At 42.7% G+C, this 27,330-nt stretch overlaps 1 protein-coding gene across 5 annotated transcripts in view; it reads left to right on the plus strand.

The window, feature by feature from the left end:
- Positions 1-27,330, plus strand: part of LOC102698037 (homeobox protein Dlx4b-like) — a 156,946-nt gene that overhangs the window by 117,373 nt on the left and 12,243 nt on the right. For all 5 annotated transcript variants that reach the window (XM_069185562.1, XM_069185565.1, XM_069185567.1 and 2 more), the window contains one exon: positions 210-408. In XM_069185562.1, coding sequence (XP_069041663.1) covers positions 213-408 — 196 coding nt within the window. In that variant the 5' untranslated portion in view covers positions 210-212. The remainder of the gene's footprint in view (positions 1-209; positions 409-27,330) is intronic.

Consider the following 27,330-nt stretch of genomic DNA (forward strand, 5'->3'; position numbering starts at 1 on the left):
CTAATGAGGTTATCACCCTTTACACATGCACAGAAACTTTGCCAGAGCGCCTCAGTGCTCTATGTTTACTGTAAACGTTCATATCTGAAAAGCAAAGTGTTCTGACATCTGCCCTCTCTGATGACTGCAGTGCTGTGAAGGTTCAGATGTCGCCTGTTGAAGTAACCTGTTCACATATATCACCACTGTTTGTTTTCACTCTTTCCCAGTTGATGTGCAGACACTACTACAGAACATCTGGACAGAGACAGCAGGGCCTGGGCTGCTTTGCACTGTCCAGCCCACATCTTTCTGCCCTGGATTACACCATTCGGGGACCGCAATGCCCAGTGGTGTTGAGGAGTTTTAGGGGGACACTGCAAAGAGGGTGTACAAAGACCCCCCCCCCCCCACCCACTGGAACAGCAGGTAAGGAAATGCGTACAAGTTGAGATGTTTAATCAGTGACTGCTGAGGACTCAGGTATTTCCCAGATCTGTACTCTCCTCAGTCATCGAGGTGCCTGTAAAAGATGGTAGACGGGTGAGAAGAACTGTTTTATGACGTGACGCACTGCCCTGCAGTCAAATGCGTTAACTCTTCGGCCTTTCGTTTCCTGTGAGTCATGTGTGAGACTGCTCTGGGCAACAACAGCAGAATGGCACGCACCTTACCATCCTGCAGCTCGTCTGTTGGAAAGAACGTTGACGCGAGACTGTTCACCCCTGGGTGTAAATATACCTCCTGTCACGCGGAGCTGTGTGCTGTCCATTAAGGAATGACACGTGTGATAAACATGGCATATCTTACAAAAGAAAATTATAACATAACCGACTCTGCACTAGTCAGATATTGTCAGCCGCTGTCATTTAGCGTGAACTTTGAGCTTTGAAGCCATTTGAGCTGAGAAGAAGATTGTGCAATTTTTGGACAGGTTTCTACTCTTGTATAGTTTAGAAACATGATTTGTAACGTAGGCAGATCCAAAGGTACATAAGAAAAAAAGTGCACTTGGATTCTTTTCTTCTTGAAACTAATTAAACAGGTAAGGCACTTCACGAAAACAACAACAATAGCAAAATCATGCACTTGAGGGTTAAAAAAATATATCTTAAAAATATTATCTAAAAAGTTTTTTTTTATTTCAGACTGTTGGGTTTTGTGGTCACACAGTAAGGTTTCAAGCCTGAAAAATAAGAAGTCTTTGTTTTTCTCTTTGCCCCGAAGCCCTGTCCTTTTTCTCTTGTACTTTTTCGTTTCCTGGGTGTAATACGAACCCTGCATCACCTTGTCTTGTGCAGAATTTGTCCTGTCTTTCCTGTTAACGTGAGGGGTCCCCAAAACGTTGTTACTGGGTACCCCCCTTTCAAACATTCACTCCTGATAAAGTCTCCAGTAGTACCCCTAAAAAACATTTCTTTCCATATGATAATGATCATTTAAAAGAAAATTGAAAAAAATATTATTGTCTAATGGCTTGTCTGGCGATCATCTGCTCCTCATTAATTATCAGATCCATGAATGACTCAGAGCTGAGAGCCACATGTTTGGGGGTGGGATATATATATATATTCTCTTGAAAACCTCATGTACAGTAGGTGAGACTGTTCTGGTCATTGTGTTTTGGGCCTGAAATGACTGGCAGATATGTTAGAATAAAACAAGGGGACCAACATCTCAACTCCACTCCATGGCGCCTGCCATTGCACGGTGTACAACCCCTAGAACAAGATGCAGTGGCAAAAATAAATGTTTTTGTAAAGAACTAAAACAAACACCAGGAGTCTTCTGAGTGAGATGGAAGGGTTAACCATCGACATATTTGCACAGGTTGCAGCTCCCTTTGATGTGCTGCTCACGTAACTCCAGCATCCCCATCAATCTTACTGTCTGCTTTACAGAGGGCTTTTGGAGCACGTTAATCCACCCTAGGAGCAGTTAAAGACAGTTTAGTCTGCCCGGGAGTGCCTGGGCTTCACTGAGCAGAAACGCCGCCTCAAGGCTGGCTCTGGCTGGGGGGCTGCTGGATGAAGTCTCTTAGCAGAGCCCAGCGCGTCCCTCAGCCAAACCAAATAACCGAAAAGGCAGCACAAAGATATCGCACTCCTTTCTCCGTGGGAAGTGATTAATACCCCTTATGATGTGTAATTGAAGTCCAGCAACTAAAAATAAAAAAGAAAATGAACCTCATAAATCACTCTTTAAGTCCAGCTCCTTTGTTTGGAACACATATTCTGTTTTACTCAAGTCCAGTTTTTGCTTCTTGACGTTTGACCAGTGTGCATTTACGCTGTAGCCCAGCGCCGTTGTGGAGAGCCTCATACTACATGTGCACGTTTAGCGTCTGAGCTTTCCACAGTCGTAATAAATGTAGCTGTTGTACGTGCTTGTCCACAGGCCACAGTGCTGCTGCAAAGTCCCCAAGCAATGTACTAACCAGCCCTGGACCTGTAACCCGATTCACTGATCACTTCTGAATGATTTTATTTAGAACATTCAGCAGGGGGGGACAAAACACACAAGCATATAACACAGGCAGTATCTTTCATGTAGGCCCTGTCATAATGAGCACAACTACAGCTCACCTTGACACTGCAGAGTAGCACGTCGAAAGCTGATACTGCGTGCTAGCCTGCAGCGGTTCGCCTGAATTCTGAATGGAAGGCAGCGGTGAACTTTGGCATTGACCCACGTTCTGTCGAAAGCCCCGGCCTGCCTCCCGCACCTATGGGACACTCCACGCAGCTCTGGCGAGGAAGAGGGAGGGCGGCATCGCGGATGCCCATTGTGCTCGCAAGGGGAGTGCCCAGCCTGCAAGAGCTTGTCTGTAGATGGCAGAGCACAGCTTCTCTGGGGGTGGGGGAAGGAAGATTCGGCGAGGTTCAAAGATGAGACAAGTAAAATTGCTGCCTTTGAAGTCTCTGGCAGCTTCAGACAGCGGCAGACAATCTGTCGCTTAAGAGAACAGAGCTGGCGAATTCCCTTCCTCCCTGGAGCTGCTCTGAAGCAGGCCTTGGTGAATTACCTGTGACGGCTGGTTTAATATGACAAGGTTAAACACCTGAAGCACCAAAGCACAATGGCTTTATGAGACCGGGGTTAGCAGGTCACCCTTTTGAGTATAAGCACATTTTTTTGTTTTGTTTTGTGTAGTTTAGACATTTTAAAATGTCTTCACTTGTAATAAGGCAAATCCAGCCATTGTTTTCCAGTGAAACCCACATCTAAAACAGTGCTCTTCCATTGTACTGGGATAGCAAAACTGTTAGTTTTGCCTTACAGTCAAGCAAGCCGGTGCAGATAATGTTGTGACCTGGACCAATAAATGACATAATCGATGACATTGTGCTCTTTCTCTTGTCTTTTCCAATTCTAATTAGAAACCAGATTTTGTCCTCAAGGGCCGTCATCCATCATGGCTCCCAAGTCTCTTTAAATAATTGAATCTTGGAGAATGCAGAACTTAGTCATAGCAAGGCTTAATTGGATACATTTAAGTTGTTTTCTCAGGTTCTCTGCCGACCATGAAGTGTCATTGATTCATTTATTAATTTCTGGGACTGGGTGGTCTTGTTGTTCCCGTAGCTTGTACGTGTGCGGGATCGAAGGCCATTTCTCAGATGGAACTGTTGTGGCAAGGTTTGTAATGTGTGTGTCCACAAGCTTGAAATGCCTAAAGCTTTGCTTTATGAGCAAGGAACTGAACTACACCTCTGGGTTCCAGTAGCTGGTTTATTGCTCTCAGAATGCCTAGATTAGTCTTAGTAATAATAATAATTATTATTATTATAATAATAATAATAATAATAATTGCTTACACTTATATAGCGCTTTTCTGGACACTCCACTCAAAGCGCTTTACAGGTCTACCAAAGCATTTAGTGTGAAGGTGCTCTTGAAAATAGACTTGAGTAATGTAGTGGGTTGCTAGCCAACGTGTATTCACTTTTTCTAAAATAATATTTTAAGAAAAATCACCCGAGGCATGTGATGCATTAAGAAACTACTTTCATGCAAGGAAGTGATATTTATAAAATCCTCTTTTTGCACAAATGTAAAATCACTGCAGTCATGAAAAGGGAAACAGAATCTTCCTTGGATTCTTTTTCTTGGGATATATTCCTTGCTGTCTTTCTTTGCACCCATTATATAGCGCACTGTCCCTTTGTCGCTGAAATCATCAATGAATCATTAAGAAGCGGAGATATTTTGCTTAGCTCTCAAAGTTACAGTTGTGATTCCTCAGTTTAAAAAGAAAAGCTCTTATTAAGGTTACAGATGGTAATCAGATGGTAACCTGCTGGATTAGAATTACTGGTGTCTATGTTTTTACCCTTTCTTGTCCTGCTGGACCTCAGTGCTGCATTTAATACAGTTGATCAGACCACCCTGCTGTTTTGATATTACTGTAACAGCTTTGATGTAGTTTAAAATATTACCTGTCAATAAACTGGGGTTTATTCTTTCTCAACAAAGTTGGCCTTCTCTGGCATCCCACAAGTCTCTGTTCTTGGTCCCATTATTCTGTGTATGTATGTTATTGCTCTTTGTAAGTATGGTATCACTTTTCATTTCTATACTGATAACACACAAATGTATGCAGACACAAAGGCTGACGTTATTTGAATATTATCAGCCTTGTCACACTGCTTAGATTATGGTCAAAAAATGTATGCAACATTTTTTACAAGTGACTGCTGCAAGACTGACGTTGTACTAACTGATTTTCCTTATCAACTCAAATATGCCTTCTTTAGTTGAATTATTTAAATCGGTCAATCATTGGAATCGATCAAGGTACAATCAAGACGCTCAGCTCTTTTATTCTCTTTCTTATTCCTCCTTTTCAGTTCAGTAATTTTGGTGTCGTCTTTGATCCAGCTTTCAGCATTTGAAACTCTTGTTCACAACGTTGTGCCGGTGTTTTTTTTTTCCTGGTAGCTCTTCACGTCTCTCCCAGTCTGATGCAGAGAAGCGAACAACATATATTTGTCTTTTCCAGGCTTCATTATTATAATACTTGCTGTTGTATCCAAACGTGTTCTTAACAAGTTGCACTAGTTTCCTAACTCAGCTGCTGTTCATCTCTAAGGTATTGAGTGGTTGGACTCCTTAATACATTAGTGAACTATTAACTCCCTGTGCATGAACATGTAATTTGCCCTCTTTTGGCATCCTAACAGTTCCCAAAACAAGGCTCTGAACCCTGGAAGACCATGCTTTTCTGGTCTGTGGTTCCAAGGCTTTGAAACAGTCATTCAGTCCCATATTAGATCTTGCACTTCTATCAGTGCTTTCAAATCCCATCTCGAAATTGACTTTTATACTCCAGTTTGCAAATGTTTCCTTTGTTGTATTAACATGTTTTATCTTTTCTTTTTTGCTTAATACTCAAATGCCGGGGGATGATGTATCCTGGAAAGTGCTGTACAAAATAAGGAGGTATTATAGTTGCAATACTAAATGATCATTAAAATAAAACGGGAGCAGGTTATTTTCTGGTCATGTTTTTAGTGCAGCCACTCCCTTGTCAAGCGAGGTCTGATCCCCGGAGGAGACCATTTCAAACCCCTTATTGTTCTGAGTTTTGCTGTGACGTTGACGTGACACGCTTCACAGTGCTCCGAACCTGAGCTCTCTGGTTATTCAATAGGTGGCTTGAACAGGCAGGGGGCTATAGGTGCTATTGTTCGCAGCTCTGGATCACAAAGGAACTAAACACTTTACAGAGCCAGGCTTAGAGTCAAGAACTGAACTTGATCTGCAGAAATTGTTCTCCTTAAACAGCTGTAAAGAGCAGCTTCCCTCCCTCAGGGTTTGGAGGAGATGGGTTGCAGGGGTAGAGGGAGGTGTTGTGTGTTCATGTTTAGTTGTGTTGCTTTCTCATTGCTTTCATTAAAAAAAAACCTTATGGCCTGGCTGCAGCTTAGACTTCTGGAGGATTCTCTTGGACAGCGAAACACCTTTCCTTCTTAACAGCCTTGAGCACAGGGTTCCAGTTCAGCCCACACGATTGCACTTAAACTCATAATTGATCAAGATAAAATATTTAAGCCAAGAATCCAGGCTGCCTTTGTATAGCTGAACCCTCCACAGCATCACCAGGCCAGCTGTTTAATCTGAGCTCTAACTCGTAGGGCCATCATTAAATTTAGAGAATTCTCTCCGTTTTGTCAGACGATTTTGTTCTGCAGTATCCTTTGGAAGGGCTCTGGCGAGGGGGGGGCGGTTTTCATGCAAACTTGATTTGAATTTTTTTTGTCGCGTTGGAACACTACTGTTCTTGGCACACTGTTTCGGTTAGAGCCCAGTCAGACTGTCAGCCCACGGGAGCTCATGGGATACCCTCGCAGATGAAGAAATCACATTGTAGCTCTTACAGGGCATCAAAGAAGATAAGGCAGAGTGTGTGTGTTTGGGTAAGTATTGTATAATTATGTATATGTCTGTGTACATATATATTTTACACTTTTAAAGGTTCCACTGGAGGATTTCAGCTTGAGCTGCTCAGCACCTTTTATTTGATCTGCCTCCCTGGTTCAGCCAATAACATCACTGCCATGTGCTTGGTAGAACTGAGTAGGATTACAAACAATGACACGTCGATCTAAAAGATCCATTAAGGAACATTCTTACTTAACATGCTGTGAACCTGAACCTATTAAAAGATGTCCTGTACAATGACAACAGCAACAGAGCATTTAAACAGTGGCTGCATTACCTGAAGGACAGGTAACTCCAGCCAGATAATCCCTTACCTGGGAAAACCGGTTTGAAAACAGGGCAGCAGTTCCATGGCATCTCTGCTGCCGCTCGGCTCTTTTATTCTCCTTCTTATTTCTGCTTTCTGGGATTAGTTTCATTTTGCAAAGAAATTTGCATTCCTCCCCCCCTCCCCTGCTTCCCAGCTCAGCTCTCGGTGGTGCACTGGGCGAAAGGACAGGCTGAACAAATGTGTGTGTGAGATCTGTGTGCATCTTTGCCTTTTTGGCACGGTTGTCATTAACTTTGCTCATCCATCCTAGCTGTTTCAAGGTGGGGCGTGAGGCGAAATGATTTTCTGAAGTACGGCAAGGGAGGAGAACGTGCCGTCGTTTGGTGTCGCAGGTGTGTCTGGGCGCGCGGTCCAGCCCGTGTTTATTATTTTACAGGCTGATTCTCAGTCCGTCTCGCAGACGCTAGGTGCCAGTCCTTTCAAGACATGAGAGTCCGCCTTTCCATATTCATCAGCGTGCATCGCTTCCATTCTCCAGAGGTTCCTGCCTTGCTTTTATAATAATGACCATGATAAGAAAAATCATAACTTTTATTTATAACGTCTGTTTCATGAGCAGTTTTACTGTCCACAGAGCCTGCAGCTCATGAGCACCTGGTGATCAGGCGACTCTCACCTCCTCACCCCTGCAGTGAGAAGCCACTGGCTGGCATTAATGCCAGTGCCACACTGCCAGGAAAATCCACATTCTGCTCTTCTTCTCCTTTAAAGTCCATTTTGTCCCATTACAATGACTTTCCTTTGAGAAATTCCTTCTGCTTTTCAGGTTTTTTCCCCCCGTCCCCGACAGTATCCTTCTTATCCTTCCTGTTTGTTTGTTCCTTAAACCATTTTGCTGCAGTGTGTTACTTTTGCTGCTGGACTCATTGTCCATCTGGACCATTTGGCATAATGCAGGTGTTACACCCGTCCACCAGCACATGACAAACAAAACACCCCCATCTCCACAGGGCTTGCCTTCTCACGTAACGGTACGAAAATATGGAGATGATAACTCTGGAGATGGCCGTAAGACAGAACTTAACACAAGAAAGAGGAAGCCATTGGGCTTGTGTTGCTTGTTTTGTTGCTAGGAGTTACATCGCTGTTGCCTACAGCGCCGTCGGAGCACAGCTCAGATCCACCCTCAGCCTTTATGAACACCTCGTTCCCGTCAGGGAAGAGCCGGTCGGCTCTCCTTTCTGGGCTCTGCCCGCCCGCACCCTCCTCTGGAGCGGTGGGTTGTGACGAATCAAAGAGACAATTCATGCGCTCGCAGGAGGGCCGCGAACGAAGACCTGAACACATCTGAAAATACTTTCGCCAGAAAACAGCCGGGGGCAGCTGCCCCCGCCTCCCGCGGCAACCCCCCCCCCGTTTGTGCTGCTTGGAATCCAGGCCTCGCTGCTCGGGCTGAGAAGAGGCCGCTGTGCAGCTGGGCCGGCGAGCGCACCCTGCAGCCCCAGGGCTGGGGCCCCCGTTTCGCCGTTGGCCACGAAAACGATCGGGCCCCTTACTGCCATGATCTGCGGCTCAGGCCCGAGCGAGCCGTCAAGAAGACACCAAGGCAGTTCCTGCTCTTCCTTCAGCGGTTTCAAATGGCCGCCCACCAGAAGAAAGAAACAAGGCAGCAGTTAAATAGTAACATAAAAGTTTAAGTTAAAATAGCGGGATTTGATGAGAAAAATGCCCTTTCTCCTCTCCGTTTTGAATCCTCCACGCAAGCGTGACTTTCTCGTTCGTTTCCTCTCTGCTGTTCACATGCACCGTGAACGATTGACCACTTTATTTATTTTTCGATTCAAGCTAATCAACACAGGCTGACATTCAACCTCTGAGCCAGCCGATTCCTGTCCGGCAGCAGCTGTCCCAGCGGCCCGATGCAATAGGCCGTGTTGCTTTTGCCCTCGGAGTGCTGAGGAACAAGACGGGGAAATGTCAGCAGCGATGCCAGGCTCCCAGCCGTTGTGACCCAAGATGAACTGGGTTAAGGATCGCTCTGCAACGCAGTCAGTAACCACGGAAAGATTCCCAAATATGTCCCGGGAGACTCATCAGGCCACTGAGACACCCAGTCATTGATTTAAGACAGAGCTGAACTTGTTTTTCTTTACTATTTTGGCACAAGGTTGATGTAGAGTGGAAAAAAATGGTTTATTTTTTCTTTGTTTTCTTTTTTTTTTTCATTTTTTTTATTTTCCCCATGCTTGCATCCCAGGGTGTGAGAAAACAATGCAGTCCTGTAAACACTGAGGGTAGCCCCCTTTTCTCAGATCCAAATTCTTTCCACATGCAGGATGGGAGCCGGAGCAGAGGCAGCACCGGCAGCCATCCAGCACATTGTAGCCAGGCCGGACTGTTCAAGGCCAAAATTAATACTCTTCACAGTTTTACAGAGCTCTTCAGAGACTGAAGTCTGGGAGGCTGTAAGGAGCCCTTGATTTGAAGCAGTGCAAAGCCTCTTTTACAGCCATTTGGTTTTAACTTGGAGAATGCCTTCCTTCTTGTTTGGAAAAGACAGTTTCATTCTTTCTCTGCCAGGGAACGGGGGGGTGCACAAAGTCGACAAAAGAGCTGGCATTTCTTTCCCCAAAAGTGTTTAGTCTCCCAAGTCCTCCTGTCTATTACATGGGCAGTAATTTCTGTTCTCCCGCACCTTGACCCCCTCAATCACGGCTAGGATGAAGTACAATTAGCATCGCACTGTCTGCCACTGATCTCCTCCTTCTGATCTGGGTGACAGCGCAATTTCCCCTCATCATCCCAGCAAAGTGTTCGCAAATGAGGCAGGCTGTGCTGTCAGACCACAGGATTACAGCCCTTTCCTGTTGGCTTCTTTCTCTCCTCTTTTGTTTCTTTCAAGTGAAAGAAGATTCCTACCTGTTCCTGCAAGCCGTAACACATCTACCGCCACCTAAAAACAACTTATCACGGACCTCTGTCTGCCTGGAACTCGGATAAAGAGAGACAAGACTGCCTTCTGCCAGCAGAGCGAAAACCCAACGAGGTGCCTCGACACCAAGGACAGGTCACAGGTTGCTACTGGCAGAATATTATTTCTGCACTGCAAATATGCAGAATCTATCTGGGTTAAGGTTAACACTAACCCTAACCCTTACATGTTGTGCAATATAGTTTGTTTTTGAAATACTATGGAAAAACTGCAATATGGCTTTTCCCTGCCTCCGTCCCTACTTCTGTGATGGTTATTTCTGACTATGAGACAGTAAGCTTTTGGGTTTTAGGTTTTGAAAAAAATGTATTTTTCAGGCAATCACCCTGTTGCTGCCCTTGTTCTGTTTAGCTGTTTCACAGACCGAATTCCCAGATGGAGTCAAAAGCCATCCATCTTCCCTGTGGCCTCTTTCATCCTAATCATCCTCACTGCAGTCCTGCAGTGGGTTCTTACAAAGGCGTCTGAAAAGGTCAATTATTTTGATTCTTTGCTGCCAATTATCGGCACCTTAAAACAAATAGGAGCACTAAAGTATCCAGTGCTGTTCCAGGGACTGTGCTGAAAGCATCATCAGTGGTTGAGAAGGAGATCATTTCTTATGCAGCAGACAGGGGGGTGATTGTGTGTGTTAAGTGGGTCCTTTAGAAGAGAACAAGCAGCTCAAAAGACGGGAAGAGCTGGTAATTGTGTTCCCTTAGATCAGAATTAGTGATCACTCATTCCCTGTCCTTCATATCTGAGTTTTGATATTTATTTTTTTTCTGCTTCACAAACATAAATTAACTTGTTAAAAGAAAGTGCCCAGGTGCCACCAAGGAGATGTGTGTATCTCAGGGTCAGGAATAGCCTATCATGGCGCATCGAGCCGATGGACATACATTTCTATTCAATGAAAGAAAGTAAACTTGGCTTAAACAAAACAGAGGAAGTGGAAAATTAAACGAGTGCTTCTTCTTTGATGGGTCTCGCTAAACCATCATGGTTTGAAAAGTGAAAAGTTTCTCTTTTTCATTATGTTGTTTGTTTTGCTGGCTCCTTCAAACTGCAAATTGGCCTTCTAATACAATGTGTGCATTACTGGCGTCAGGATTATTTACTGGATGAGGCATAGAATTACCTTAAAGTTTATTTATTTTTACATTTAATTATTCATCAATACATAATTAGACTGTAGATATATACTGTATACTGTATGTACTGGAGTATGCAGATGAAAGTATTTGAACATGCCTCCTGAAGTAAGATAATCTTACTGATTGGCTCTAATAAATATAGTCTGATGTGATTAGCACCTGCTGAAACCCATTCATTGGGTGTTAAAGGGTTCTGCAGATGATAATGCCTCCAGCTCAACCCAGGCAGTCTCTGCCTGGAGTCACATGTTTCAGCTATAGGTATTAATAATAATTGCTTACACTTATATAGCGCTTTTCTGGACACTCCAATCAAAGGTAAAGGGGACTCCCCTCCACCACCACCAACATGCAGCCCCACCTGGATGATGTAGCAGACATACAGGAAGGCAGAATTTATTTCATTGCACCGGGGACGTGCAAACCTTCTCTTCGCATACCGCATTTCAGACATGCAAGGAAGTTCAAGAGAGAGATATGGGCTTAAGAGCGACTGTTATTCGTCAGCCTTTGAAAACCTTCAGCTCAGCACATCAGGGTTCCAGATCTAGCTCAGCTCCCAAGTGAGATGACTCCCATCGTCATAGGCAAGTTGCTCTGATAGTGCCTTAATTGCACTTGCCCAAAGTTTGTTTAAATCTGAATCACAGAGAGGTATCTGTGTACGAAAATAAATATTAAAAGCAGGCTTGTCATGTTTCAGAATATTAAAGGTTTTTGGTTGTTGTTGGGGAAAAAAGTAGTCTACATATGACCTTATCAGAGAAATCTTGTAAGGAAAAGCGTAGTTAAGAGACCACAACAGTAATTAGGCCCTACAATACATGAAGACCAATCACAGCCAATTAAGAAAAGATGTCTATCTGTACTTCAGAGTTTGGGATTTTTAAGTGCAAGCGTCTATTCGGTGGAATTTCTGCAGTGAATGTCTCTTTTGTAGCAGATTCGGTTTGGCAGAATGGATGATTTGTTAAAACAGAGGCACACAAAGTACATTTTAAAGATTGAGCCAAATACATCAGAAATAAAAAGGTGCATAGACGTCTGGCAAGTGATATTATCCCTGTACTTTCCATAATATGTTCTAAGGGTTGTTTCAAAATGAAACCTTGCTTTAATAATAATTTAATAATAATAAATACACATTGCATTATATAGCGACTTTCAGCCCAAAACAATCTCAACGAGCCTCACACGGAGGACGGTATGCGCTCCTGACACTGAAGCCTGTCTGCTCCCGCAGCCCCCCTCCACAGCAGGTCAGCTGCAGAACTCAGGAGCTGCTCGGGGAACCTAGAATATGCGTTACTGACTGTGGGTTTTACTAAAGAGTATGTGCAGAGAAACTGTGCAACGGGACCGAAGACCTCTGCACGAAGTAAACGTGTCACTTCGAGTCTTACGTTGTAATAACGTTTTAAAAAGTCGCCTGAAATGGAACGGCTCGCAGGCTTAGCTCCCCGGCGGTTACTCAAGCGGATGGGATGAATGAAATGCACGTGAAGCCACCCAGCCACCCCTAAATTATTATTTGTCTTTAACTTCAGATTCTTTAACTAGTACCACTTGGCTTAGCAGCACCAAGCGTCGAGCATAATGAGAGGCTTGAAGTCTCGGTTAAACCCCTGTGATCATCTGTATTTCAGTTAAGAGGGAAATAAACAGTTCTGCAGATGGGATGTCTTCAGATGGCGGGGTAGTCGCACCGCGCTGCACGGTGATCGGCTGGAAAGTCGCATGAAAATGAAAAGCGCCCCAGTCCGGCAGAACTGTGTCGGAGGGTTTGACTCGGCGACCTCGGCGGTGAGGTCTCACGGTGGGGCTCCGGATTCGAGTCCCTCCCTGTAGACTTCATCCCTCTGCATTAGACTTACTGTACCTGATTACATAGAGTGGAAGGGGGGTCGGGTTTAATGGTAGACATTCAGATAAGGCTGGAGAAAATCGGATACGCACCAGTTTTACCGACACGTTCGTTTTACAAGCACCTTTTGTAGGAGAACACTTTGGAAAGGGGGGGAAAAATGTTTAAAATTCGTTCGTTTGATTCCATTCAACCCCCCTCGCGTGTATGACAGAAATTCAATTGGTTTCTCGTTCCTTCCCTTGGGGCAGAGATTAATAGATTAAAATGACTGTAACCTCCCAAACGTTTTAAAATGCGCTCTTCTCAAATCCGAGGAATTAAGCGTTACTGGAGGTATTTTTGGTATGCGGGGAGCAAGGAACTCCCCTTCGGCCTTTTCTGACGCCGCATTTGGAGCGAAAATAACACTATTGTTTCACAGGAAAAGAAAGAAAAAGAAAACCACTTTAATGAAGTGAAGGCTATAGAGAGTCTGATGCGATAAGGTGGCGTTGAGTTTATGAACCCCATGTAGACAAGCTTAATGGGTTTATATTTTATTTTTAAAAAAACCCAATAATTAAAATCCACTAGCCAGTGTATTCGTTCTTTCATTTATTTTTTTCTCACCACACTCGGGCTGAACGAATTCTGGAAGAAAAGGAGGAAGGTTTATTTCTCAAGCGCAGGTTTTGTCGCGGAATGTGAAGGTCCGTTTGTACCACTGTGAGATCAGTCTCCGCACCTGCGCTAGAGCAAAACGCTTCTGCCGAACAGAACAGCAATTACATAACTGGCATCCGCTGAATTCGCGTATGATCACTGTTGCTGTTGCTCTTGCTGCCGCCACGAGATGTCTCATTAATGCACACGCGTAAATGAGTGCCGGGGCTTGATCTCCTGTGCAGCTTTCCAGAGCTCACGGATGCACCCTGTCTCCTACCGCTGGCGAGCTGGGATGGAGGGGATCTGGGAGACGGCGCTGCGTGTGTGGTCGTTCTGTCCCGCAAAGAGGAGGTCTACTGGCACATCTTCGATTTTAGCACAACTCCGGGAGCTCTCTGTTCAAGGGCCTTGATATTTATTAGACATGACGCGCTATTTAGACGGTTCTTGACATACTGACTGTGTTTCCATTTTTTTTGTCTCTTCCGTTAATGTGTAAAATTACGAGATAATAATACACATTTTCCCCCACTCCACAGAAATATTGCCCATATGTTGCCACTTGTCCCGGCTATAAATTAACCGTAACTGTTTTTTTTTTAAATATCTTGTCTGTTCTTTCACGCATACCAGACCGGGTAGTAGTAGCTCAAACAAAAGAGCGAGGGAAAATGCTTTCTGGCGGTTATGAACAAGCGAATCGGCCCTTTTCAAGGATGATTAGAGCCTCGGTCATGTCATTCTGAAAGGAGATGAAGCCCTCGACCCACTTCCAGTCGGTATGCGTGCCTGTAAGGTTTATTCTCTGTTCACTTCTCTTCAGTGTTTATACGCAAGCAGAGAAATGCACAATTTAATACTTGGCTGCCTCCCACTTTTGTTCGGGAAAATCAGTATGTCTCTGATTTCTTTATATTGTTGCCAATATGTGCAATTTCGTTTGATTTAGGAGCTGGAACTTAGGGTCGGAGTATAGTTCAGGCAGCCCTGCTATTTCACAGCTATTATAAGGCTTACACCCTGGTGATTTATGAGCAGGTCCCTGGAACCGTGGAGGAAATGCTGGGTTTTGACTAACGTTCTGAAATATTGCTCCTATTTATTGTTCTCTTCAGAACCAGTGGAATGTAATATACGTTTTGACATAAATTTAAAGCAAATGTTAATCAACTTCAAGTGTAGACTCCTGCCTTAATTATTTTTTACATTTCAGTCGTAATATATCCATAGCAATATTTTCGCTTTTATTTTGTTACTTCCTTGTCACGTCGTAGAAGGATTAGTGCCGTGATTGGGGTTTTTTTTTTACCTTTTTAATTTACGAACTAATAGGAAAAACACGAGGAAAACATACGAAAACTGGGGAAAGGAGCTTATAACGTTCTGAATACATCATTATTTTCTCAAAATATATTAAACTATGTTATTAGATATTTTAGTTTATCGCAAAATATCTAATATTCTATTTTTCACATATTTAATTGAGGAAAAAAAGTTGTTCTTACTGCGTTATTTCGCCATGATCTATTTTGACACTGCTGATGATATTCAAACTTTTTCAAATTGAAGTTTAAAAAAATCTTCTATTTTTGCGTTATTTTTGTTTTGCCTTATCAACAGAACAGTATTTTGGAAACTACGTTATGATTCCAAATAAAAAGTGTCTATTCGTAATCGAGCCGATTTCTAGACGAATTATGTATACAAGCACTTCAGAACGTAATATCGGACTAAATATCGAGAGGGCTCTGCGACAGATTAGTCTTTTCATACGTCTGTCAGAGGTAAAACAGCACGAAATCATCATCATCGTAGTCATTGTTGTTTTTGATTTTGTCGTTGCTCTTTAGTAATTTTTAGGAAATCAGGAATTAAATATTTTTCTTCTAACACGTGACGTAAAGTTGCGTTAAGATGACGTAAACGGTAAAGATGGTGACGTATTTTTTTCTATCTTTACACACCGAGGTCTTTTTCTAGTAAGACTCGCATGTGTAGAAGACCTTCCGCTTATCTCGTAATTGACTGCTGTTAACACAGGTTGTAATTGTACCAGTAACAGCTATAGTACAAATGTAGTAGGAGCAGAAAGATTTATCTATTGTGCTTTTGATCGACGTGATAGTTTTCCCTTTGATCCTTTAGCTATTGTGTTATGGTTTTGTATTTTCCTCAGAGCGTTTATTCCAGAACTGCACTGTATGGAGCTGTGCTCAGGAGTCTAGGATGTCTCCTGACGTGAACGGGTTGCTTTTGAAAAAATGTTTACAAGCATTACTAATTAAATTTGTTGTCACATTTGCGGTCGGGAGCGCCGCATAATGAGTGGAAATAGCACGCCGAATTTGTCACAGTTTCTGCTCCAAATTAGGCCCCCAACACCACCTCCTGAACACTCAGAGGCTGCAGTCGTCTAATTACAATTACACAGTACATTTACGCGTCAAGTACCTGCAAGAATAACACAATTTCACACCGCGTTGGAGCGTTACAAAATTAAGAAAAAAAGCAGCAGTCTTGGTAATGAACCAATTTAGCGCGTCTTGATTGTATCCGATGAAAGGGAGGTGGCTAAGGATACTGACAATCACAGGAATTAAGACAAATTCTCTCCAATGTACAGCTACTTAAAGCATGACGGACAGAACATTTGGTGGTGCGTTAGCACAGCAATCATTGGATAAATAGGAGATTGTACCAACACTTTGTAATAAGGTGGTTCGGTTAAAAAAATAGACAAGACCCTGGACAGGAGAGACGGCCTTGGTGATTTTTAACAGATCTCTTTCTGGCAGCAGTTATCCAGGGATGTACATAGTGGTTCACCCACCGTTCCCACAGAAAAGGCTGAAAGAGGAGCTCTGCAAATTCCAAGAAAAGGGGGGTTTCTTTCATATTTCTAGCATTCGTCAGCAAAGCAAAGGAAATTCAGTTTTCACAGCCAGCATTTAGGTTATTGCAGGACTGTCTTTTGCTCTTGCCAGCACTGTGATCATATTCAAGAGACGCTGTTGGAGACCAGGCACACACACACTGACTGTTCACGTGTATTCCTGCGTAATCACTATATTAAAGCTCGGTACAGTATTAAAAGATAGAATAGAAAAGGTCCTGCTGTCCACTATATAGGAAGAGCTCATGGGTTGTAAAAGCTCTGTGGGCTTGTTATTGTTCACCTTTAAGTGTAGGAGAGTGGCGACTGTAGTTGAAATGTTTATTGGACAGGCTTTCTGTGGATTTTGAATGCGCCTCAGTTTGTGTTTTTATAAACTGAGAGTGAGGTGAGTTTCAAAGCAAGTTCACATGCTGTGTTAGTATTCCAGGACTTGGACAAATAAACCGAACAGAGTAAGACAGAGCGCTGCTTTGAAGCACTACATTATTTTAACATGGATTGCAAGCGGAGTCTAGCTTATTTCTGTAGAACAAAACATCAGAGCGAAGAGAATTAAATTGCATAATTGCATAAATTATAAATTGCATAATTAATCAATATTTATAAGTTATATTTAGAACTATGATTCATTTTAGGGTATGGAATTAGCTGTTTTCTGAACTGGAAAAAGTAAAATAATGTGAAAAGGTGTTGCAGGGATGAATGGTCATTTCTTCCAGTCTGCAAAGCAGAACAACACTTCATGTGGCCTGTTGACTTCCGAGAAGGTGTCGTGTTCTGCTCGTCTCCTGTATAGCTCCGCAGCCTGCCTGCTGCACACACACCGCTGCCTGAAATTGTCCGGACGCAGGCGCACTGGTGTGCTACAGCAAGTTCAGTGGGACCTTAGGAACTTATCAGTGGCTGCAGACAGGTGGAGGATGTTTTGAAGGGACATCTTCCAGCGAGCGAAGTTTATAGCAAGCACACTTCTGCTCCCATCCTTTCACAATATCTTATCTAAATACTGTACCTGCCCACTCCTCTCTCCTGCCTTAAACTATCACCTGTATCCAGTATATAGTGGAATACACTTATAGCAGTCAATCAGGGGTTCGTTCAATAGGGGTACATATTAGTCTTCTTACAGGGCAGCCGCCTGTAAGACAGATTATCCCAGCAATGGAAAAACCTTCTTTTTTTCTTTTTTTTTTTGCAACACTGAAATAAAATCACTACTAATGTTGTGATAGTACTGGCTATGCTGCTTGGTTTGTCCAGCCATTATCAGAAAGCACCCCCGAGTCTGTCTTGTAAGTGTAGGGTGTAAAGTAGAACTACACCCTGGACACGAAGCCAGTCCGTCTCGGAGCACATGCACACTCACAACACTAAGGTACAATTTAGAAACACGCCACCAATCTATCCAGCCAGCACATCAGTGGAAAGAGAGGAAACTGGAAAACCCAAAGAGGTCTCATATGAACACAGTGATTTGAACAGCTCTTATATTTGTATTTGTATTTCGTAGTCATAAACAAATACAATTTACTTGAACAGAGACTTCTGAAATATTATGAAGAGATTAATGGAGTCATTTTCTAGACAGGATACATAATTAGATAGAAGGGGAGAGAGGGTGGGATGCTGTAGTTTAATGTTTAGGTAATGTGCTCACAATAAACTACAGCTCACGTAGTTGCAACTTAGATGGCAAAGCTGTGGTCTGTTTCATGATTCAGGCATTTGCTGCAGTTTTTGTTTATTCTCAGTTGGTCATTGCAGTGAATTTATTGTGCTCCAAACACGGCAATTTTGGGTGAAACCATTTTTTTTTTATTTGCTGAAAATAAAGTCACTAAAAACAGATAAACAGCCCTGGGTGTAACCTTCTCGGCTTCCGCCACACAGATCCATGTTTGTTCATCCTGCACGTTAGCACGGCTCCGTCACTGTAGTTTTGAAAAACACGGACTTGGAGTAAAACAAATATATAGTCTTGTGCATAAAACTTTCCCTTCATGTTTATTTTATCACCAGTTACTTGTTACAGAAAATATGCACTCCTAATGTTACAAAATAAAAGAAAGCAAAATTTAAACGTCTTTTAATAATGTGTATTAGTGTCCCAAAATATCTGGGCTGCTTCCCAGATGCTTACGCTGCTTTTATAAGGAAAGGGCAAGTTTTAATTTAGGGTGTTGTGATATCAATTGCATTGGAATAGATTTAAACTGATATAAAGAGAAATTAAACACAACTCCACCCTTTAGTGGGATTCTGATTTACAGGCAGTCAGTCATAATCTCACAGACGGTAGCTTTACACCAGTGTGTTTATTCCAGTTCCTATTTCATATCATAAGCGTTGGTCTGTGAAAGTGGTAGCAGTTATTGATTATAATGCATTTCACTTTCCCAAGTCACAAAGTCAATTTATTGTACATTTTTAAATGTGTGTTTTGATGTCACCTGGCATTGCTGTCAGTCTGTGAGGATAATGAACGAGGATGAGAACGTGATGTTTATAGTAAGCTATCATAGTTTGCTGATTAGTTGTGGAAGCAGATTCAGTCAGGAATATAATTTACTGCCTTGCTTGTCAGCCACAGTCTGACTGTGCACTCAGTCTCTCCCAGCACAATTCAACCTCATGAGTCAACTGACAAGGCCAGGAGGCATGGAGCATAAATATTGCAACAGGCAAATACAAAAGGTGTCCTGACATCAGATGGAGCTCCTTTTCATGTCCAGTTCTTGTGTTTATCAAGGCCAGAAGAGCTTCACATTAGCATGAAAGCAGTCAGTGCCAGGGTGAGCACAGGCACCTGGGGGAAACGAGACTAGCTGAAAGAACTGTGCATGCTGGAGAGGACAAAAGTTTTTATTCAGGCACCGTTTCTTTCCACTTCACCCTCTGTAGCTTTGACCCCCGAGCACCAGCGATTATGGAGGCCAGGGGCTGTACTCTGCAAGCGTGTCTGAAGTCAAGCTGGAGCTGGGGCGAGGGAAGTCTGCAGCTTGTGCACAAGGGCCGGATGCACATACCTGAAGCAGTGGGGATGGACAGACAGATTGATGCACGCACACGCGCGTGCACAAACACATTCACAACGTGTGGGAGTAGAGACGCCAGCGAGTCTGGGCTCTGCGCAGGAGTATTGTTATTAACATTTTCCCCGGCGTGCATTAAGCCACAGAGAGGACACATCCCTGTGCTATGACTTGAGGGCTCTGCTTTGTTCTTCTCCGTAATGCAGACATAATTACAACCTTAAAGAGTGTCTACCTTTCCTTTCTTTCTCACATCTGTCCCCCACTCCACTCCACCCCACCCCTCACCTCATTCAGTCTGTCTAGCTGTATCCATCCACTGGCATACTTTATATGAAATCATTTTGTTTTTTTGGATATCTTTAGTGCCATTTCTTCTTAGCCTCTATCTACCTACCCACTGTCACTTAATTATCTATGTCATTTTAAAGTTTTTTTTAAAGAGACATTCTCTCGATAAAGTAGCTGCTTCCAAAACCTTCAGCAACATATTGTATAGAAGCACACGTAAAAGTACTGTCAGGTTACTAATGATTAATGTTGACATTAATGTTTCAATAATGTAGCACAAGCTCTGCCATCACTAACAAGTTCACCTTTCTCATCTCGGGCAGCTTTGCCTTCAAGGAAGTGATGACTGGGCTTCTGTAAAAGCTTCTTATCATTCTTTCTTGTCCTTTTCCGGGTTCAGATCTAAATGTCGGCTCACAGAGATAAAAGCATTACCTGCCTGCCGCAAAAGGTACTTAATGAAGCAGGAGAGCAGAGATGGTGTTCACTGTCTATGAATGTCATTAGATCTGGCTTTTATCTCTATAGAGAAAAGCATTATTGATTGATTTATACTGATGCACCTTTAGAAAGATGCCTTAGCTACGTGTGCCTTCCTTACTATATATATATATTTCATTGTTGCTTGTTGGCTCCTTGCTGTGTCTCACCTGTCATTTTAAAATACTGTTTGCAGCAGATTGTTAACCTGCGAGCTGAGATGTCCAGCCAGGAAGAAAAGCACTGCAGTGTGTATCGAACTGTGACCCCTGCTGTTCTCCTTACTTCAGGCTGTTTTCATGCCTCTACTGTGTCAGTCATTACACCCCTGCTCTCAGACAGGTCAGATTTTTTTTGTGTGTGTGATTCAGAGTTGTTTTTTTTCCCTTCCCTTTGCCTGACATGGCCTGTCGAATGATTGTGCAGACCTGTGAATCGATTACATCCATCTTGCAAGCATTCGCTGGCCCAGATGTCAGCCCCCCCCCAAACACACACACACCCACTGAAGAAGATGTCGGGCCACTGTGAGCAAGATTAACTTCAACAGGACATGGCTTTACTTCCAGAAGGTTTTGAAATATTTGTAAGCCTATCCCAATCCCTTTCTTCTGCCAAGAATGCTTTCAGCTGAGGTTGTACTGTGTGTAAGGGTGTGTGGAACTGAACTGTGCATGTTCCACCAGTTCCACCAGTTTTCATTTGGTCCGGGATCTTAGGGTTATTCTGGACAGAGAGTGAGAAGTCGCGGAGAGATTCTGCTCATGTGATGGGTGCTTTCGAACACTTTGGGTGCAGAGGGCTTACAAAACCAGCTATTAGTACAGGGGGACAATCTTCAGGGACTCGGGGTGTTTCGTTCTGAATTAGATGAGTACCATTCTTATAACCAGTCAGAATTTGATTAGAAGAGAGAATGTGGTTTCCTTCTGGGTTGCGGTTGTGCTGTTTTGCTCTTCAGAGGATTTGCTGGGTCACAGTGCATGTACAGTATGCAGTCTTCTATGTGATCTAGACCTCAGGTTGGCTGTATTACATTCCTGATCTTGTGAGAGCTTCGCCTGACATCCATTGGTTTAAATAGCTCCAGTAGCCTTGATTTAAAAGTAAGGCACCCTGTCTTTTCAGAAGACTTAAGGGCCTTCTCCAAAAGGACAGTATAAACAGAGACATTGTCCCATGATATTCTGGCACCTTAAGAGTATTCCTTAACTGCAGCAATGAAAGCAGGCACATTCCCCCCCATGTTGTCTGTTAACATGGGAAGCAGCAGTACACTAAGATTGACTAAATTCTACACAGCAGGTTCATCCAGTGTCAGTTCATCCCTAGCAGAATTAAATGTAACAGTGAAGCATTGTTTTTTAACTCTGACAGGGGGCTGGTTAATTAGCCAAAGTCAATTTTGCTGTATTTGACACCTTTTCTTGTTCTTTAATTATGCCTTTGTTGATCTAAGGACTTAGTATTGACATCATTCATACATATATATTAAAAGCAAAAAGTAAAGTCAGATCTAGCACAATGACTAAAAAAGTAGAAATTATCACGTCGATATTGTAATGTTTCTAAAACTATGCATATTCAGAAAACTCCAAGATGTCGTGAGCTTTCTGTTTGGTCATAGGCTTCGCGGGTTTGTTTCTGGTGAGGAGATCCAAACAGTAGAGCAGGCAGCACGTCTGTTTTATTGAAGCGAGCACCACGAGGTCCCAGAAGGGCACGAGGGCTGGGCGATTCAGAGGGGGACACTAATGAAAGACACCAGTCCGGGTGGGAAGTGCCAAAGGAACAAGGGGCCAGATCTGGAATAAGGCGAGTCCAAGTGTTCAATTGTTACACATTGAATCGGAGACTTGAAGAATGTTGGCACTTGATAAAAGTTCAAACAACCAATAATTCACTACACATCACCACTCTCTGGCCTAATAACAGGCCTCATAGCAATAACCCAACAGCCCGGGATTTCTTTGCAGTATGAACATGCCAATACAGCCTGCTCCTTGGCACTCGGTGCAGTGCTACAATTATAGTCAAATCTTTCTCAATGGGATACATAAAATACCCCCACTGTCTTTGAATTAAAAGTACTAGATATGTTCTGACAGCTCTGTTATAGAGTATTGGCCTGAGCAGCAAGAAATAAATTCTCATATTTAATATGTGTTTTCCCTTTTCGTGTGTGTGTGTGTGTGTGTGTGTGTGTGTGTGTGTGGATGTGATTCGATGCCAGCCTTTCGTTTATATGCAAGAGAATAATATCTTTTAGACAGGAAAAACTATGAGAGAGACAGTCTGTGATGAAAAGGAGTTGTGTTTCTTTTGACCTAATCCTTTAACCAGTTAAGCAAATGGAGTAAAAAGTCCCCTTTCCAAGCATGGCCAGTGTCCAGCAGCCAGTTTTCACTAGAGCAGGGGAGTGCTGTCTCCTGCTCAGGGGCTCGAACCCACAATGCCCTGGTCCAGACCCCGGAATGAAATATTTGTCTTTTTACGTAGAATAGTGCTATATCAGTTTGTAAATAAATTGTAAGTATGTTTTTATTTGCACACTGGAGTGAACAGTCTTTGTTCTGCTGTGTCAAAAAAAAAACAGGACTGATGACTGATAGATCTTTTTTATTTGTATGAAACGCTGTCAGGGCATGGAAGTCCATTGATATCTTATAGCAGAGTGCAAGAAGCAAACTGTCATTCTTTATTATTATTATTATTTTTGCTGTTTCCGCTGTTGTTGTTGTTGTTGTTGAAAGCTGGCGTGTGTGTGTAGAGATACCGCCGCAGCTCCGAGGTCAGCTCTGTTAGAAAAGCCCTCTCGCAGCAGCTGAGCTCAGCGTCGTGCTTGGAGCCCGACATCTGCTCAGAGCGCCGCCAGCTCGAACAGTTACTTGTTACTGCAGAATTACACACTGTACACCGAGTGGGAGAGGGGTGACCTGCAGGCATGAGAGAATGACATCTTTTCTCTTACTATTAATACTCTAAACAGTCGTGCAAATTGCCGGTGAGTCTCCGTCTGGGACGGGGGGCTCGCCATCAGTTTCAAACCGCGCGAACACTGTTCGCAGCGCATTTCGTGCCTTAAAACGGCGGTTCGTTGGGCTCCAAATGAGACCTCATTGATGGACACGATTATCCCCGTGCACATTCTCAATAAAACCAGCTGGTTTGAAATAAATTGCGCTGGTCTCATTCTAAGCCTCTCTTCGATTTGACAATGAAATTCGGAGTGTGTTTTAAAACCAGTGTTTTTACATGTGTTAAGTCTACTCGGATACTCAGGGCCGCGGGTGATGCATTGATATGGAAATTATTATGAGTAGTAAAATTAAGATTATAGAGAATCAGCCATTAATAAAATTCAGACTTAAAGGCAGCGCCGCCTGCTTTTTGCAGCATTTTGCTCATTGATACCGCGTTTGCGTTTTTAATCCTAGTCCCTAATAGCTATGAATTGTAATAATCTCTCTATAACAGTACTGGTTTTGAATTCATTTATTTTGCGCGTTTATTTTGTTTTATTTAGCAGTGTTTCTTAATGGGAATATTTTGCTGGTATTCGACGTGACCCTTGAAATCACTAGGCCTGCTCGTGGAAATGTCTCTAAATTTGCTATTTGCATGAAATATCTGCACTTGTGTGTGTTAAAACGTGTATTTTGTCCATGGTCTGATTTGTCCTGGACCGCTGGATACACCTGTTTGCAGGATTAACCCTGTAATGGCTTCTGGAACTGTCGGCCTATGTCGCGTTGATGTTGCTGGTGACGCTACCGCGCGGCCTGCACGCGGAAGGCGTTAGGGTCAGCCTCCTGCGAGCTCTCCTGTTCGACTCGCCGCAGAAATGATTTTCTGAAATTTCATTTGAGCCTAAATTTCTCCAGCAAATGGGTTTATGTCCCATATATATATATTTTTTAAAAAGAAAAAAATATTGTTACCTTATTTTAATTTATGTTAATATTTATATAAATTCGTGTATATCTTTTTTCATTTTAAATGACTAAGTGTGTATTATTTTTGTGAATAGGAATTATGTGCAACTGTTGACTCCATTCCATTCAATGAGTTTTAAAGGTGGTGTTGACGCATACGCGCTCAGATCTGCTTGTCGGCCTTCGTATGCAAACTGTGTCCGTAGACTAACAGTCCAGCTCCTCTTGAAAGCTCTTCACCTGGATTCAGAGCCGTCCTGGTCGGATTTCTGGACCGGCGGCAGGACAGGACTGCTGTTCAGAGGGGCTCTGGGGAGGCAGCAGCCTCGGCACTGGTGATGGTCAGGTCTGCGCAAGGGAATGACCGGCGAGCCGTGTTTCCCTTTTCACCAGACAAGAGCAAGAACTCTCTGACCGCTGTTCCTGACGCCACCGGAATCTACCGCGGCGTTTTCAACTGAACTTAAAACGCCCTCGAAAGACAAAGATTTTTCAGTCTAAATAATAGGAAAACTATTTATAACGATCAGATAATAACAACTTTGCCCGTGAAAATAGTACAGATATAATGGACTAACCTATTAAATGTAAGTTAAAGGTCGTGCTGTTTAAAATTGTTTTAAATTATGCAAAATTCCTTTTCACTTGAGATTGTAAAAATAAATCCTCTCTTAGGCGGCCAGTGTCACAACAATTAATACCACCTTGCAAAATCCATCATGTTGTTCTGCTTGATTTCTTGTTAGAAATCGAGGAATGTGACAGGAATGTAAATACCGAAAAGAACGAAAAATACAGTTTGGATGTAAGAGATCTGACCGAGTGACTAAATTCAGATCTTTTAAAATCAAGTGTTTCCGGCTTTTAAAATATAAATATATATAATGGTAACTACATCTGAAAAAACGATGTTACAGCAATAAATAACAATAACTCTTAATTAATATTTCGACGGATTTCTACAAATTGCATAGCTTTTGATTTAAATACCTTCAGTCATAAAAAACCAACGAGGGTTTAGGTTTCGCAGTACAGATGCTGATGTTGAGGTTAAACTAAAAGTCGTGACACGTTTTTAAAATGTATATAACAGTTCAATAGAAAACAGTCTTATTCGGTATTTTTAATGTTAATTTTCCTCCCATTTCGTTTTGAGTTTTGGGTTTTGAGTCCGTGGTCTCGCAGCGCAGATGCGGATGCAGATGTGTTCCGTGTGCAGAATCAGGTGCCTCGGTCCACTTCGCCTTCCCTCGACACCGTGTTCGGATGAGTGCAAACTCACCGCGGAGTCGCAAACCGACATTTTGCCTGCAGCAGTCTGTCCGACATCAGCCCTGGGAGTTTTGAGATAAATGACCTGTTGGAAACAGTTAAAAACCCAATAATGTGTGAAGGGCACATATAGATATCTATAGCGGACTTATATGAAAGCTTAATGTATGTATTCCCAAACATCTCATCTAGCTCATGAACCATAGTATTTGTACTTGAATTTGAAAGTCTTCAGTTAAAAAAAAATGCATTCATCATTTATTTCTTGAAAACTGAAACGAAGGACCACACAATCTACTGCCTCAATATGTATAAAGCAAGATTTTTGTATACCATTCTTTTATTTCTTAAGCCCCTAAATTCTCGTTTAATACGAAAACATCACACAAGCGGAGAAAGATGAAGATCTGCCGTTGCTTTAAAGACAATACACCAGTCAGACGGGTGACTGCGTTCATGGCGTGTTAAACATAATAAGTCCTGAAGTGTTTGAAACACAAATGGATAATCATGAACTACAGCTTACAGGTCTGCTCTTTCTCACAGTTTTGAGTGAATTCATGAGGGAACGCGAATGCGCGATTCTGCTACAATAGTTGTTATTAATGTTATTAACCTGAATTATTTTTTCTACCGCAATGTTTTCGGAAATGTACACATTCTGGCATGAACAAAAAAATACAATTTGATGTATATACTAATTCCCTGTACATATTGGATTTATATTGTCTGTATGTATATGAATATTATTTTTTAATTCCTTTCCCTTTTTTTTGCTTATTTATTTGAACGTGTCTGATGTAATATGGCATTCCGTTTTCTCCAACTAGAAACAGATATTTCTCGTAGTGTCTTTCTCATAAATCACTTCTTGTAGGGTAGAGGGTAGAAACTCGTCTTTGAATGCCAGGCTGTAATTTAGACCGCCGGACGCTGTGTTGCAGCTGTTATCGACGTGCTAGAAATCTGCCTATCGAATTAAATCACAAAGCGGTGTAAAAGGCGTGCCCTGCTTGCTCATGATCTGTCAGTACGGCGAGTAGACGGACTGACCGACGGATAAACAGTTTCACCGTTTTCTATGTATGGATTAATAAACGATTTGACGAATACCACACCTCAGGAAGACTGAACGGTGTTTTTTTCTTTCTGCTTTTCCCTGGCCGCACACACAGCCGCAAGGTAGCGGGCAGAGATGGGTGTGGATGGATGTCGCTGTCCGTAAACCAGGTGCACTTTACCGTACCTGCACAAAACGTGCTGTTGTGTTGACTCACGATCGGTAACATCGAGTCCCTGAACTCGCTCATTTCGTACAGCCGCTTGCCAAAGCCGCAGAGCCTCAGTGCCCCGAGCCACCGAGCTTAAAGTCGCTTTAAAGTTGCTGTGTGACCGTCACGCGAGTTTATTTTAATCACTACTTGCGTTTGTGGAAAACAGGGGAGGGAGGTAAGAAAGTGCTGTAATTAAGGGATAATGCGAGTTAAATCTCTCAAATCACACGCATTAAAAAGTTTACCGTTCGCGCTGCGTTCGCGAAAGGCGCTGATCCCCAATATAAATAAATTGCTGCTATCGTTCCACAATTTCATCCATCCACCTGTCTGTTAAACAGTCCATCCATATTTATGCGGCCGTGTTTAATTCTTTTCAAGTTGATTTTAAATTACACACAAAATTACAGCTCTCGTTGTTTCTACGCGGACTGCGCGTTGAATCCACTATCTGGGGTTTCACCTGCTTAGTGCCTTGTAACCCAGTCCCGAGGACAAAACAAATAAAACACCATTTAATTTTAAATAAATTAAATTAAAAAAAGAACCTTTTGGGTTTTCCCCCCCTCATCTGTTCTGTTTACAAACATTCCGCTGAACTGAAAGCATCGGTAGTAAATTCCAAGCGGGTGAACAATGTTTGGTTCAAATTATAGCCTGTTTGGTTCTCGAATTACACAAAATCACATGTTTTAAATTACACTCGGGAGCAGAATTTGAAATTTTATGACAAGCCACAGTCTGTGCCATGTCTGATACAATCGATTTATTTACCAGTGGCGGCGTGACCTCCGAAATATCTGAATTAAGCTCCGT

This window comes from Lepisosteus oculatus, chromosome 28 (assembly GCF_040954835.1).
Source record: "Lepisosteus oculatus isolate fLepOcu1 chromosome 28, fLepOcu1.hap2, whole genome shotgun sequence".
NCBI classification, from domain to species: Eukaryota; Metazoa; Chordata; class Actinopteri; order Semionotiformes; family Lepisosteidae; genus Lepisosteus; species Lepisosteus oculatus.